The sequence below is a fragment of the Acartia tonsa genome, chromosome 14, assembly GCF_053477335.1.
Source record: "Acartia tonsa isolate MP-2025a chromosome 14, ASM5347733v1, whole genome shotgun sequence".
NCBI lineage: Eukaryota > Metazoa > Arthropoda > Copepoda > Calanoida > Acartiidae > Acartia > Acartia tonsa.
In genome coordinates, this window is record NC_137273.1 from 14,945,342 (window position 1) to 14,957,916 (window position 12,575).

The window sequence follows — 12,575 nt, forward strand, 5'->3', positions numbered from 1 at the left end:
ATGGCCAACATTGCATATATTACATTTTAAAATAACAGTATGGCGAAAATAATGTCAGCTTAGTTTTCATTTTTCACTTTTTTTTCAGCCAAAAGTAGCAATCGACGACTAAACGTACATTGAAACTTTTATACCATGCAAAAGTCACCATGAACGAAATAATGTTGAGGTAAACTTAGTTTTTGGAGTATGTCAAGGTGATGAATCTTGGTTTGATAGCAGTGGCGTGCACAGGATTTTGTCAGAAGACCCTCATTAGCTGTTTTAGAAAGGTGTTGATTCCTGTGAAAGCTAATATACAAGGATAAGCTCCCTGTGGGTGTTTTACGAGCTTCTGTTAAAAAAACTTAAATTACAGGCCTTACATTTCCCTGGGATGATATTTTTCATCTCATATTATCCTCTTAGCATTAGGTCAGTATTTTCACCACTGACAGATATAAGGCAAGGCCTATCCTAACCAGAAACCCGATCATTCACCCAAAGTCCCCTGTGGAGCACCTTGGAGGTCTGCACCACATGTTTTCTTGGGTGTTGTTCACCTGCATCCATGGATTGGGCAGGTTGAGACCTAATGGTGCCCACAGACTCCCAGTAACCCTGCCATTTTGCCCAAGCTTAGAATAATGTCACACACCTGGTCCCGTGAAATGGGCTGTGAGATGTTCCCCTGCCAATTACAGATAAGCAAAGCCGCCATAGAAGGATAGCTGCAGGTGCTGGGCCGCATACCTTCACTCAAGATGCAAGTTAGCCCTATTCTGATCTTGATCCTCCAGGAGTTCATCTTGAACTATGCCCTGAGCCTGGGAGGGTTCTTTCTGAGGGAGTTGGGGACACCATAACTGTGTGACAAACCCGAGCTGGTGGTATGGATCAATAAGGAGAGTAGCCATGGTCGCCCCATCTCACATTAAGCAAGTGGTCCCAGCCCTGCCAAGCCTGGGGAAGGCCCAGGGCCCCTCCAACAACCAGCTGCTGAAGACAAGAAGCCCTCTAGCTGTAAAATCAACTGTCTTGCCAGGGCAGCTTTCAAGGAGCACCTGTTCAGAGCTGACTGATTACCAGGATATGGGTAGCGACTAGCGTGAAGTTCTTGGCCATTCCAGGAGGTGCAACTGTATCAAATGGCCCCCCAGGAGAGAGATGGTGGTCAAGACCAGGCCTAACTTTCAGTGCAGGGGCCTGACAATGGGGACTGCTGGTAAAACTTTAACAAGGAGCCAAACCTGCTGATCACCAACAACAGCTAGAGGGTATCTAGAGGGGCATGCATTGCCTGAGCCCAATAATGTAATATACAGCTATTCCACCATGGATTGTTTCAAACAGTAACTGTGTCCCCACCTCCCTTAGAAAGAACCCTTCCAGGGCATAGTTCAAGATGCACACCACCATGATCTCCATGAGGATCAAGATCAGGGTAGTGCTAACTTGCATCTTGATTGAAGGTATGCTGCCCACCACCTGCAGCTATCCTTCCATGGTGGCTGTGCTAATCTGTGATTGACAGGGGATCATCTTGGTCAGCTCTAAAATGACCTCATGAAATTTGATGGGGACAAGGTCTGTGGCTGGCAGTGGCTTCATGAAAGCTACCCTGGCCAGATAGTTGATTGTACTACTAGAGCGCTTCTTGCCTCCAGTCGCTGGTTGTGGGAGGGGCCCTGGGCCTTCCCCAGGCTTGGCAGGGCTGGGACCACTTGCTTAATGTGAGAAGGGGCGACCTTGGCTACTCTCCCTATTGATCCATACCATCAGCTCGGGTTTGTCACACAGTTATGGTGTCCCCAACTCCCTCAAAAAGAACCCTCCCAGGCTCAGGGCATAGTTCAAGATGAACTCCCAGAGGATCAAGATCAGAATAGGGCTAACTTACATCTTGAGTGAAGGTATGCGGCCCAGCACCTGCAGCTATCCTTCCATGGAGGCTGTGCTGATCTGTGATTGGCAGGGGAACATCTCACAGCCCATTTCACGGGACCAGGTGTGTGACATTATTCTAAGCTTGGGCCAAATTGCAGGGTTACTGGGAGTCTGTGGGCACCATTAGGTCTCAACCTGCCCAATCCATGGATGCAGGTGAACAACACCCAAGAAAACATGTGGTGCAGACCTCCAAGGTGCTCCACTGGGGTTTTAGGGTGATTGATCGGGTTTCTGGTTATGATAGGCCTTTCCTTCCATCTGTAAGTGGTGAAAATACTGACCTAATGCTGTAATACACAGCTATTCCACTTTTGTTAGTTTTGGGAATGGGTTCGAATCCCTACTTGTGTTAACACATAAAGGCACTCTCTGTTAGGGACTCCAGGCAGTCAGTTTGGCCACAGGAGCAAAGATACTATGTTTTAGGGCTGTATCACTAAAATTATACTAAAAAATTGAAAGAAGATTTAAGTTTGTATTTGGGTATTTAGTGTAATTTTACTTAAAATCTTAAAATGGCGATACCTGGCAAGAAGGAACGGCTGGGATTTTGTTCTCAACTGATTCTAACTACCACTAGGTACTATTTGAACGCCCAATTGTCCGAATGTTTGGAAAATTTCTTTAATCTAAAGTTCGGTTAAGGAGGGGTGTGGATCCTTAGAATAAACTAGGATATAATGTAGCACAAAATAATAGGTATAAAAATATTTTATTCGGAGATAAAATATCGATTATTTATTATGAATTCATAGTTAAATTAAGTTGGTTTTATCCGTAAAAAAGAGCCGACATCAACCGTGAGACTGAGATTTTTTATCATGGCTGACCACGAAACAAGAAAAAAACTTATTTCCATTTTGAATTTCCCATGAATATGTTAAACAAAAGATGGTTCTTACAACATAAAGTAACATCATTATCACTTCAAAATCATAAGCAAATAGTCTGAATTTTTGCGGTGTTCTCAATTGCATAAAACGTTAGAAATAGCCTTTAGCATAAATAAAACTTATGTCCATTTGATGGGATATAGAATACGTGGACATTGTAATAGTTATTTCTCACATCGTATTATAAACGGCTTTCCGCGGATATAGAATGTACAATTATGAGATTAAAACCAGTTTTTTTAGACCAGAGGTACCGAAGGCACCGGCTAAAAAAACTGGTTTTAATCTAATGATTGTACATTTTTATATTCGTAGAAAGCTGGATGTAATTCGATGCTAGACATAGTTTTTTCGTATGGATAAGAACCGGTTCCTATCCACCGGATACGAATGAATACGAGAAAAAGATTTTCGCATACCCTGATAAAATATTTCTCCCAGCTGGCCAATAATTATATTATAATACCTCCTGAATTTACCCAATACCCTTCCCTTACTATAGAAACACGTGTTGAAATATATCAGGAATAAATAAGCAACCCTAATTAACGTCAGGAATTTCAATGAAGCAATATCCATGTATTTAATTCAATTGTCCATATTCTACAACAAAAACAGCTATGAACAAAGTTAACGCAGGAATAGCAAAAAAAAAATAATTGCTAAAAATGAAATTTATTGCAAACAGTTATACTTTATTTGCTGTACAAATACAGCTGTAATAAAAACAGAAATTGTTTGAAAAAAAAATAATTTTAAGCAGTTTATTTTATGGGTGGGGGAAGTATTTTATTTATGACGAGATTTTGTTCTTAACTATAGTAAAAATACCAACAACCAACAGTTCACTAAGTAGGAGTCAACTTAAGTATCTCTTTTCTTTCAGTTTAAAGATAATTAACCATAAACATCAAAAAGACTTGCATTTTAATAATAACATCTTTCAAAAAATTTTAAGAAAAAAATAAACAATTTATAGTCATAACTTTATTTTTCTTAGCATAATATTTACAAAAATTACATTATATTAAAATCATACATAAATATTTTGTAATCACAGCATAAATAATCTTTAAAATATAATTTTATTTCTTTTTGTACTAATAAGGGTATTATTTTATACATTATTATTTAAAATTCTAAAAAAGATGAATTCTTGAATTTAAAAAAAAGTAGCAAAGCTAAAAAAAATCATTGAATGGACAAACAGACAAAGTTATAAAGGAGATTTTCAGTGTTCATAACAATGCCAAAAAGAAAGAATATGCAAAAATTCAATTAAACCACGAAACCTTAAAAAAAGAATTTTAATCTTTTGAAGCATTACAGAAAGACCGATAAAATTATGTATGGATTAGATGCCATAGGAATCTAAAATTCAGTTGTATCTTTATTACCAGCCAAGAAAATCAAATTCACCCATAGCGTTTCGAGCTGACTAATTGCCACACGAGCCGACAGACTTAGGTAAATATACAGTAGCTTAGCTACAAAAAAAATAAAGTAACCATTATTTCAACTTATTGATAATCTTAACTAAATAAACCTATTCTTTTTTTTTAATTTAAGAATTCACCTTTGATAGAATAAGCGACTTAAATTAGCATTTTTATACATAGCAACCTTTTTATCCAATAAGCCTCTTTTTATCATTATCGAAGTAGAATTCAGCATCATCGTAGGACATTGATTCCTAAAAAGTGGAATAATTATTCAGAAATCTTAAACTTGAGACAATAAAAAGGATACTTTTCACACAATTAAGTTAAGTTGAGTGTTTGGTTTTAGTCAAATAATCTTATAATTTAAACTATTCTTAATTATGAACCATTTCATATATAAAACATATGGTTATAATTAAGAACACTGACTTAATAAAAGCATTTGACTACACCCAAAAATTAAAATTTACGAAATTAAAAAAATAGCCATCTTAGAAAACACCAGATGATAAAAAACAAAATAATTTCTTATAGCCCAAAGTTTTTAATCTAGTAAAATAGATAATTTTTTTCTAGGTTTTAAGGTAACAATATAAGTTAAAGACCAAATATACTAATGTGTCTCACTCAACCTACCCCTTAATGACTAAATTCTTAACACTATGAAACTATGGCTTATTAATTAAATCAATTTATCAATAGGCCAAAATCCCCACTCTTTCCGTTAGTTTGATTATACAAAAAACTTCTGCTAAAGTCGACTAAAACAACTATATCTTAAAATTTAAAATAGACAATTCTTTCATTGAAATATCTACTTAACCTTAGGTTAACTCAGGGTGTTCTTATTCGTTGGCCTAAGAACTTTTAGGACTTTTATGAATTTTGATGGGTTGGTTAATTAAGTTGAGTGTCCAAATGTTTCAACCAACAACTATAATCTACTGAAGGGGTAATTTGATCTATAAGGATTAGGGATGTTTTGTACATCGATTTATTGGTCATTGGATTATCTCTTTAAATCTGAGGTAAAGCGCATTTCCCTCATTTGACTGAAAATATAAACTAAATACTTACAGAAACCATTCTCTGCTTGTTGTTCTTGCTTTGTTTTGGAGTATTTGTACCACTTGCACCTCCCTTTGTCACACTCTAAATAAATCATTTTGGTCAATTAAAATAATAATTATATTGCTGAAAATAATAAAGTTAAATACTATGATTAGCAACATATATTGAGGATTCTTATCAAAAATCTGAAAACTGTAAGGATGTTAAGAGATAAGACAAATGGAAGATAAATTAATGGATTGACAAAATTTACCTTTTTATTGATTAAAATTTTTCGTTGAAAAGTTTGGACACGCTAGTTTGATCCAAATAGTGAAATCAATTAGAAGTATCCAAAGTTTTAAATAAACAAACTTTTGGTCCTAGTACAATTCACAGTTCAATTGCAGTAAGTAACTAAAATACGAATCTAAATAGTCAAACCCCATTCCAGGAACTAAAACGATTACTTTAATAAGAAGAATTCATTCCGTTCAGTGGTTAGTAAAATCTTAAAGGACCAAAAACATCTAACTTTATATAATAGGACTAGCAGCTAGTCAATAGCATCTAGGGGCTAAGTATTTAAAGGGGCAGATAGGGAATAGAAACATGGCTTAACACTTTTACAAGAACTTACTAAAATCTTAAGCTTCAGACAAAAAACCTTACCACAGAAACCCATTAGGTAAGTACTTATTAAAATCTTAAGCTTGAGACAAAAAAACCTTACTACTTTAGATAATAGGATTACGCACTTATAATTGATGCAAGATTAATTTACTCACCACAATGTTGCTGAAGTCGGCGTTTTCCTGTTACAAAATTTTTTATCAATTTGAAAATTTGAGTACCCCCCCCCCCCCCCCCCCCCCCGACAGTCTGGATAGTCTGCGGGAGGAGGAAAAGATTTGGACACAGGAAAAAGGCAAGCTTCAATTTAATTCAATAACGTGCTGTGTGGGGAAGCCGAGCGAAGCGAGGCTTCTCCACAGCACGTTATTGAATTAAATTGAAGCTTGCCTTTTTCCTGTGTCCACAACTTGATGTCGGGGTACTCTAATTTTCTAAATTTCAAAAACTATTTTAGGTTAGGTTAGGTTAGGTTATAGGCTAGGGAGCCGAGCGCTGCGGCCACGGATGTTCGTTGTCTGGGGTACTTTAATTTTCTAAATTTCAAAAAACTATTTTAGGTTAGGTTAGGTTAGGTTATAGGCTAGGGAGCCGAGCGCTGCGGCCACGGATGTTCGTTGTCTGGGGTACTTTAATTTTCTAAATTTCAAAAAACTATTTTAGGTTAGGTTAGGTTAGGTTATAGGCTAGGGAGCCGAGCGCTGCGGCCACGGATGTTCGTTGTCTGGGGTACTTTAATTTTCTAAATTTCAAAAAACTATTTTAGGTTAGGTTAGGTTAGGTTATAGGCTAGGGAGCCGAGCGCTGCGGCCACAGATGTTCGTTGTCGGCTATTTCTTTTAAATATTGCTACGCAACCCACAAATAAAATTGTTCTTGCTAAAAAAACGCGGACACGTAGCGGACATGGAGTGCTCGCATGATGTGAGGGAGAACATTAAGGGGGTGGGGAAAAGGGGGTTGTTGGTCAGATGGGAGGGGAAATGGGTAAACAATACAGTAAGAATTCTGCTATAAATAGACTGAAGCTTGTAGCTGTTTGTTAGTCGACTACAATATGCCTTGTAGTGAGGGACTGCGATCCTAAACTGGTTGGCATGGTTGACTAAGGAGCCTGAGGCAAGGCAAGGCAAGGCTCGTGTCTCGCCTTATATACCCTCCCTCCCTTCCTCCTGTCCAACCTAATAATAGTTTACTTAAATTATTATTTTGTTGTCGGGGGGGGGGGGGGGGGGGGGGGGCTACTCAAATTTTCGAAATCGCTAAAAATAATACTAAGAGGAATCTACCCTGAAGTCCATGCTAGGCGAGGCTGACATCGTTGGCTCGTGGGTGTTAGAACCAAATTTCAAAAATCCAAATCTGGCACTTCTAAAATAACAAGGACATTTGTAAGCATAATTAGTATAGCAACATAAAAAGTCATGTTGATTTAGAAAAGATCTAAAACACTTCCAATATTTTAAAGCAGCCTATGTTAATTTAACTATCTGAATAGTCAGAAAATCAAATCAAAATATCAATACTTCTGATTTTTCAAAATCTTTCTAAATGAAGCTAAATAAATATTTACAGCTTTCTAGTAAATAATCCACAAACATTGTAATAAAATAATTACCCAGGAGTATTTTGAGGTGAATCCACAAACATTGGGTTATCACAAGATAAAATAATTACCCAGGAGTATTTTGAGGTGAATCCACAAACATTGAGTTATCACAAGATAAAATAATTACCCAGGAGTATTTTGAGGTGAATCCACAAACATTGAGTTATCACAAGATAAAATAATTACCCAAGAGTATTTAGGAGTTATCACAAGATAGAATAATTACCCAGGAGTATTCAGGAGTTATCACAAGATAAAATAATTACCCAGGAGTATTCAGGAGTTATCACAAGATAAAATAATTACCCAGGAGTATTTTGAGGCGAATCCACAAACATTGGGTTATCACAAGATAAAATAATTACCCAGGAGTATACAGGAGTTATCATAATATAAAATTATTACCCAGGAGTATTTTGAGGTGAATCCACAAACATTGGGTTATCACATGACAAAATAATTACCCAGGAGTATTCAGGAGTTATCACAAGATAAAATAATTACCCAGGAGTATTGTGAGGTGAATCTACAAACATTGAGTTATCACAAGATAAATTAATTACCCATGAGTATTCAGGAGTTATCATAATATAAAATAATTACCCAGGAGTATTGTGAGGTGAATCCATAAACATTGAGTTATCACAAGATAAATTAATTACCCAGGAGTATTCAGGAGTTATCATAATATAAAATAATTACCCAGGAGTATTTTGAGGTGAATCCACAAACATTGGGTTATCACAGGACAAAATTGCTCCCCTTCTCATCACAACTTGGCTCTCCCTTTCCTACAATTGTTAATCCAAGATATTTTTAATGATAATTCAAATTAGGAAATATTTTCATTGTAATTTTTTTTCTTCTGTAGGGCCCTGTACTGGGATAAAATACAACCATAGGTGATGGGATATCAAAAATTATGATTTATGTTAGATATAACCAAAAAACTCTTCAAGAGGTTGGTTTGAAAAACCTAAGATTTGATTGAAGTTTCCAGTGTCAAAATTTTCCCATTAGTATCTTAAGATTTATGTTTATTATGCTTGGGGGCATACAATTTGTTGTTCTTTGTTTGTATTGTCCATTACCAATTATCAATTTGTGAAAATGAATGTTGTTTAAATTACCTTTTCTGTTATTTGAGACTCATTATTGTTGTAGGAAGAATTTGTGAAGGCTATAACATCCACGGGTTTCTTATTATTTCTGAATTTAAACCAGTATACAGCCAGGCCAATAACCAGTATTATAACTAGTATCACAATGATAACACCTAAAAAAATAGTAAAGTAACTACTAGTTTCTTCAGTATTCAAATTGGAAAGCAGCCAGGCAAATAACCAGTATTTAACCAGTACCATAATATCCTAAATAAAAAAATTAGATAACCGCTTGTTTACCATTTCTGTTTAAAACCAGTAGACTGTCAGGCCATTAATTAAAGCCACGATAATAACACATATGAAACATTATATAACTCCTAGTTAATTTTTGTATTTGAATCAGTTGATAACTTAAAAAAAAAAAAAATATAAAAAAATAAACCTTGAATCAATCAAAAAAAAAATAAATACTAGTCTTATTTTATGAAATTAAGAAGGTGGGTAGAAAGTTACCTGCTACCAAACCATTACTCTTGTAAGGAGCCAGCATAACCTTTTTGGGACCATCAGAAGACTTTGCAGTCTCAGAAGGTAAAACAGTAGGACTAAACAATCAAAAATTAAAAGAACAAAATTATTTATTCAGGGTACTGACGCAATTTTCTCGCATAGTAACTCAATAAATCAACAACTATAACTTATTTCAAAATCCTGTTTATAAGAACATATAATCTTATGGATTACATTTGTAGCATTCCCCTTAATTATTATTCATGTAACTATGACAGTAAAAAGCTATAGCTTAACATTAAATTTGAAAATATGGAAGTATTCTCACCCACCATTTTTGTTTTTACAAAGAAATGAGGGTTACAAATAAATTCTTGAAATATTTAACGAACCTCAGTTTTTGACGTTGCAGGAGACAATTGCTGGAGTTGGTAGAAGATAACTTAAATCCAGTCGGACAGGCACATGTAAAATCTTTAACTGAAAGTAAAACAATATGTACCATAGTAGGGATAAATCCTCATAAATCCTTGCATTTTCTTAATTCATTTTGCATCTAAACCACAAATAAATATTTAAGTTAGAGCATTTAAAAATTTTTTCAGGAAACGATAAGCAAAGAATAGAAAAGTAATAGTATAGGGTTTAGCAGGATTGGAGCGCCCCAAAAGAGCTGGAAATAATTTTTTTTTTAAATTAAAAATATAGAGGGGGATAGGTGTTCAGTGGCAAAAGTAAATTTAAGTGAGAGTTACCAAAATACAATGGAAGTATCTTACCTGCAGATAAAAGGCAAAGATGAGAGCATTTACTTCTAGAACATGGATTCACAATCTGGGGTTGCATCTGCTCCTGCAGGGCTAGAATGGAATGAGAGTGTTCTGGAACATTTTGTATGGGTGTATCTTTGGAGTTCTGAACTTTTAGATTGTAACTAGAAATTTTCTTTTCCTTGGGATTAATCCAGAAGAGGGTGTTCTCAAAGTTGGTCAGGCTTGTCTGATATGAGGTCAACATAGCCACAAGGGCAATATTCTTGCCATTATAATCACTGCTGTAAACTATGTTTGTCATCTTATCAATCCACATCACTGTTTTCTTATGAATATCCACAGTTAGACCAACAGGTTGGCTCAACTTGTCGCCAGAAATTCTGTGGGAAATACCTGGCACCACTTTGCCATCTAGAGAATATGTAAGTACTTCACCATCCTGCCGGCCACCCAAGAATGATTCAGAATAAGATGCTATAAATAGTCTTCCAGCCAAGGGATCAATCTCTAACCCAGATATGATATTGTTCTTTACCTCTAAAAGTTCTGTGCAAAACAACTTACTTGAACAAACATGCACCTTATTTGCATCTTTGCACACAAAGTAAAGATTCTTTGTTACCCAATCAAATGCCATTAAGGTCACCCTTCCAACATTAACCATATATGGAATAATAGTTTTGCTGTCATTCCTTTTGGGTGTATTGGTCATTAGACCATCAATTTTAACCTTCATAATAACTCCTTGTGATGGAATACTGGCAAAAATTTCTTGGTCTTGTTGATTAACTGCAATAGTATGGACACGCCCACTAAATTCTGACAACAGATGTTCTTTCTTGTGAGGTAGAACAGCTTTGAGAACATATTGATTCAAGAACAATAACTTCATATTCTCTCCATCTGCTCTACAATATTCACCCTGACTTTCAGAAATAAATCCAGGGGAACAGGTACACTTGTAGGAGCCCTTGGTGTTGGTGCAAAGTTGAGGACATGAAGAAGGTATAGCACACTCATCAATGTCAACACATGACAGTTGAGTAGATTCCTTAAATATATATGTAGAACTTATATTTATTTAGTAGTTTAGAGAAAAATTTTAAAATAGTAGATTTAATTCCTGTTTTTGTTGACCAAGAAGTGAAACTGGGCCAACAAAAAAATGGACCAAGATTTCAATGAAAAGTTTATTTAGAAATGGTATTTGTTTGCAGAAATGAATTGAATTTTGAGGTGTGATATATAAATTTTTGGTATGTGTCAATTTAAGATGTCCTTTAATTGAAACTAAGAACACATCTAAAGAAATTTTCTATGTGTCAACTTGAGATGTACTTTAATTGAAACTAAAAACACATTTTAATCATTATTAGCAATAAATAAAATGGAAAACATATCTCACCCAGACTTCATTGTATCCAGAATGGCAGCTGCAAGAAGCTCCCTGTAATAAACAATAGCAATATTAGATAAAGGTAAATATATTTCCCACATTTCTGTTTACTGTTGAGGAGGTGACAGATTAGAGTCTGGAGCACATTTAATCATACTAGATGTGCTTAAAAAGGGTACCTACTGCTAATATGATCTTAAACTGAGAGAAATATTGGCCTATAAACATGTCCAACTCATCACCATGCATAGTCATGATTTTTAGATAAAAGTTGTGAAAACAAAGGGTTTGTTGTGAATTGGAGGTTTACCTAACCTAATATCCTTTAGTAGTCATTAAAGTATTACATTCCATTAAAATCAGGTCTCTAGATGATTACTGGAAATTAGATAGCCCCAACCTGACAAATAAATGAAGTTATTTTGAACTAAAACAATTGCTTGACAAAAATAAAAAACTAGCTAGCCAGACCTGAGGGGTTGGATGACATTTCTGTGTACAGTCTCCATTATTCTTCTCACAAACCTGGAATTGAGTTAAGATTATCAAACGGGATAGTTCAATGGGGTCATTTGATAAGTTTTGTTACTGTTCATATTCTTGATTAAAAATTTTGCTCCTCAAAAAGAATCTTAAGACAATGACGGAACAAGAAAAAGATCATTGTTACTTATTAGTTCCTTAAATTACAAAATAAGGTCTTAATCTTTACCTTACACTTTTTCTCGTCTTCATCAGAACCATCAGCACAATGTTTATATCCATCACATACAAACTCAAGGTTCAAACATTCTCCATTGCTAAACAAAAGCACATGAGCTATAAATCAGCCAAAGAACAGTCTAATGTTATGGAATAAGAAAGTGTACAACTTAGTTCAAAGAGTTTACAAACAAAATTTAAGATTTCTATCTTGAATAAATACCTAAGAAAATCTTACAGGAATATTGGACCAACCTTAGCTAAAGGCAGCTGCCCTACAAGTATTACAATTGCTGTACCCATATCACAAAAAAAGCTGAGGGCATAAATATTACAATATTATGATACTAGCAACTACGCTCCAATAGAGGCCTCTTGGAGGGAGGGTCTGCCCTCCCCTACTTTGAATTGTAGTTTTAGAGATATAATTTTTTTTGGAGGGAGCTCTTTTTATTCTAGTGGTAATAACCTCAAATATTTTTAAACCTTCCCAAGACCTATGAAAGTTAAAATGTATAGGAGAATCATATCA

At 35.2% G+C, this 12,575-nt stretch overlaps 1 protein-coding gene across 4 annotated transcripts in view; it reads right to left on the minus strand.

Moving 5' to 3' along the window:
• Positions 1-3,794: 3,794 nt before the first annotated feature.
• The window catches only part of yl (Putative vitellogenin receptor yl), a 268,402-nt gene continuing 259,621 nt past the window's right edge, over positions 3,795-12,575 (minus strand). Inside the window, exons 39-51 of one of the 4 annotated variants that reach the window (XR_013874648.1) lie at positions 12,054-12,141; positions 11,813-11,866; positions 11,351-11,392; positions 9,952-10,996; positions 9,565-9,652; positions 9,176-9,267; positions 8,687-8,832; positions 8,259-8,347; positions 7,238-7,318; positions 6,103-6,112; positions 5,342-5,416; positions 4,399-4,515; positions 3,795-3,922 (exon numbers count right to left, since the gene is read on the minus strand). Coding sequence is in view for 1 of the 4 variants with exons in the window: in XM_080147328.1 (XP_080003454.1) it covers positions 4,450-4,515; positions 5,342-5,416; positions 6,103-6,112; positions 7,238-7,318; positions 8,259-8,347; positions 8,687-8,832; positions 9,176-9,267; positions 9,565-9,652; positions 9,952-10,996; positions 11,351-11,392; positions 11,813-11,866; positions 12,054-12,141 (1,876 nt within the window). In the remaining 3 variants the exon portion in view is untranslated. Of the gene's footprint in view, positions 3,978-4,396; positions 4,516-5,341; positions 5,417-6,102; positions 6,113-7,237; positions 7,319-8,258; positions 8,348-8,686; positions 8,833-9,175; positions 9,268-9,564; positions 9,653-9,951; positions 10,997-11,350; positions 11,393-11,812; positions 11,867-12,053; positions 12,142-12,575 lie in introns of those variants that run through there. The other 3 variants (XR_013874646.1, XR_013874647.1, XM_080147328.1) reach the window with 3 other exon arrangements.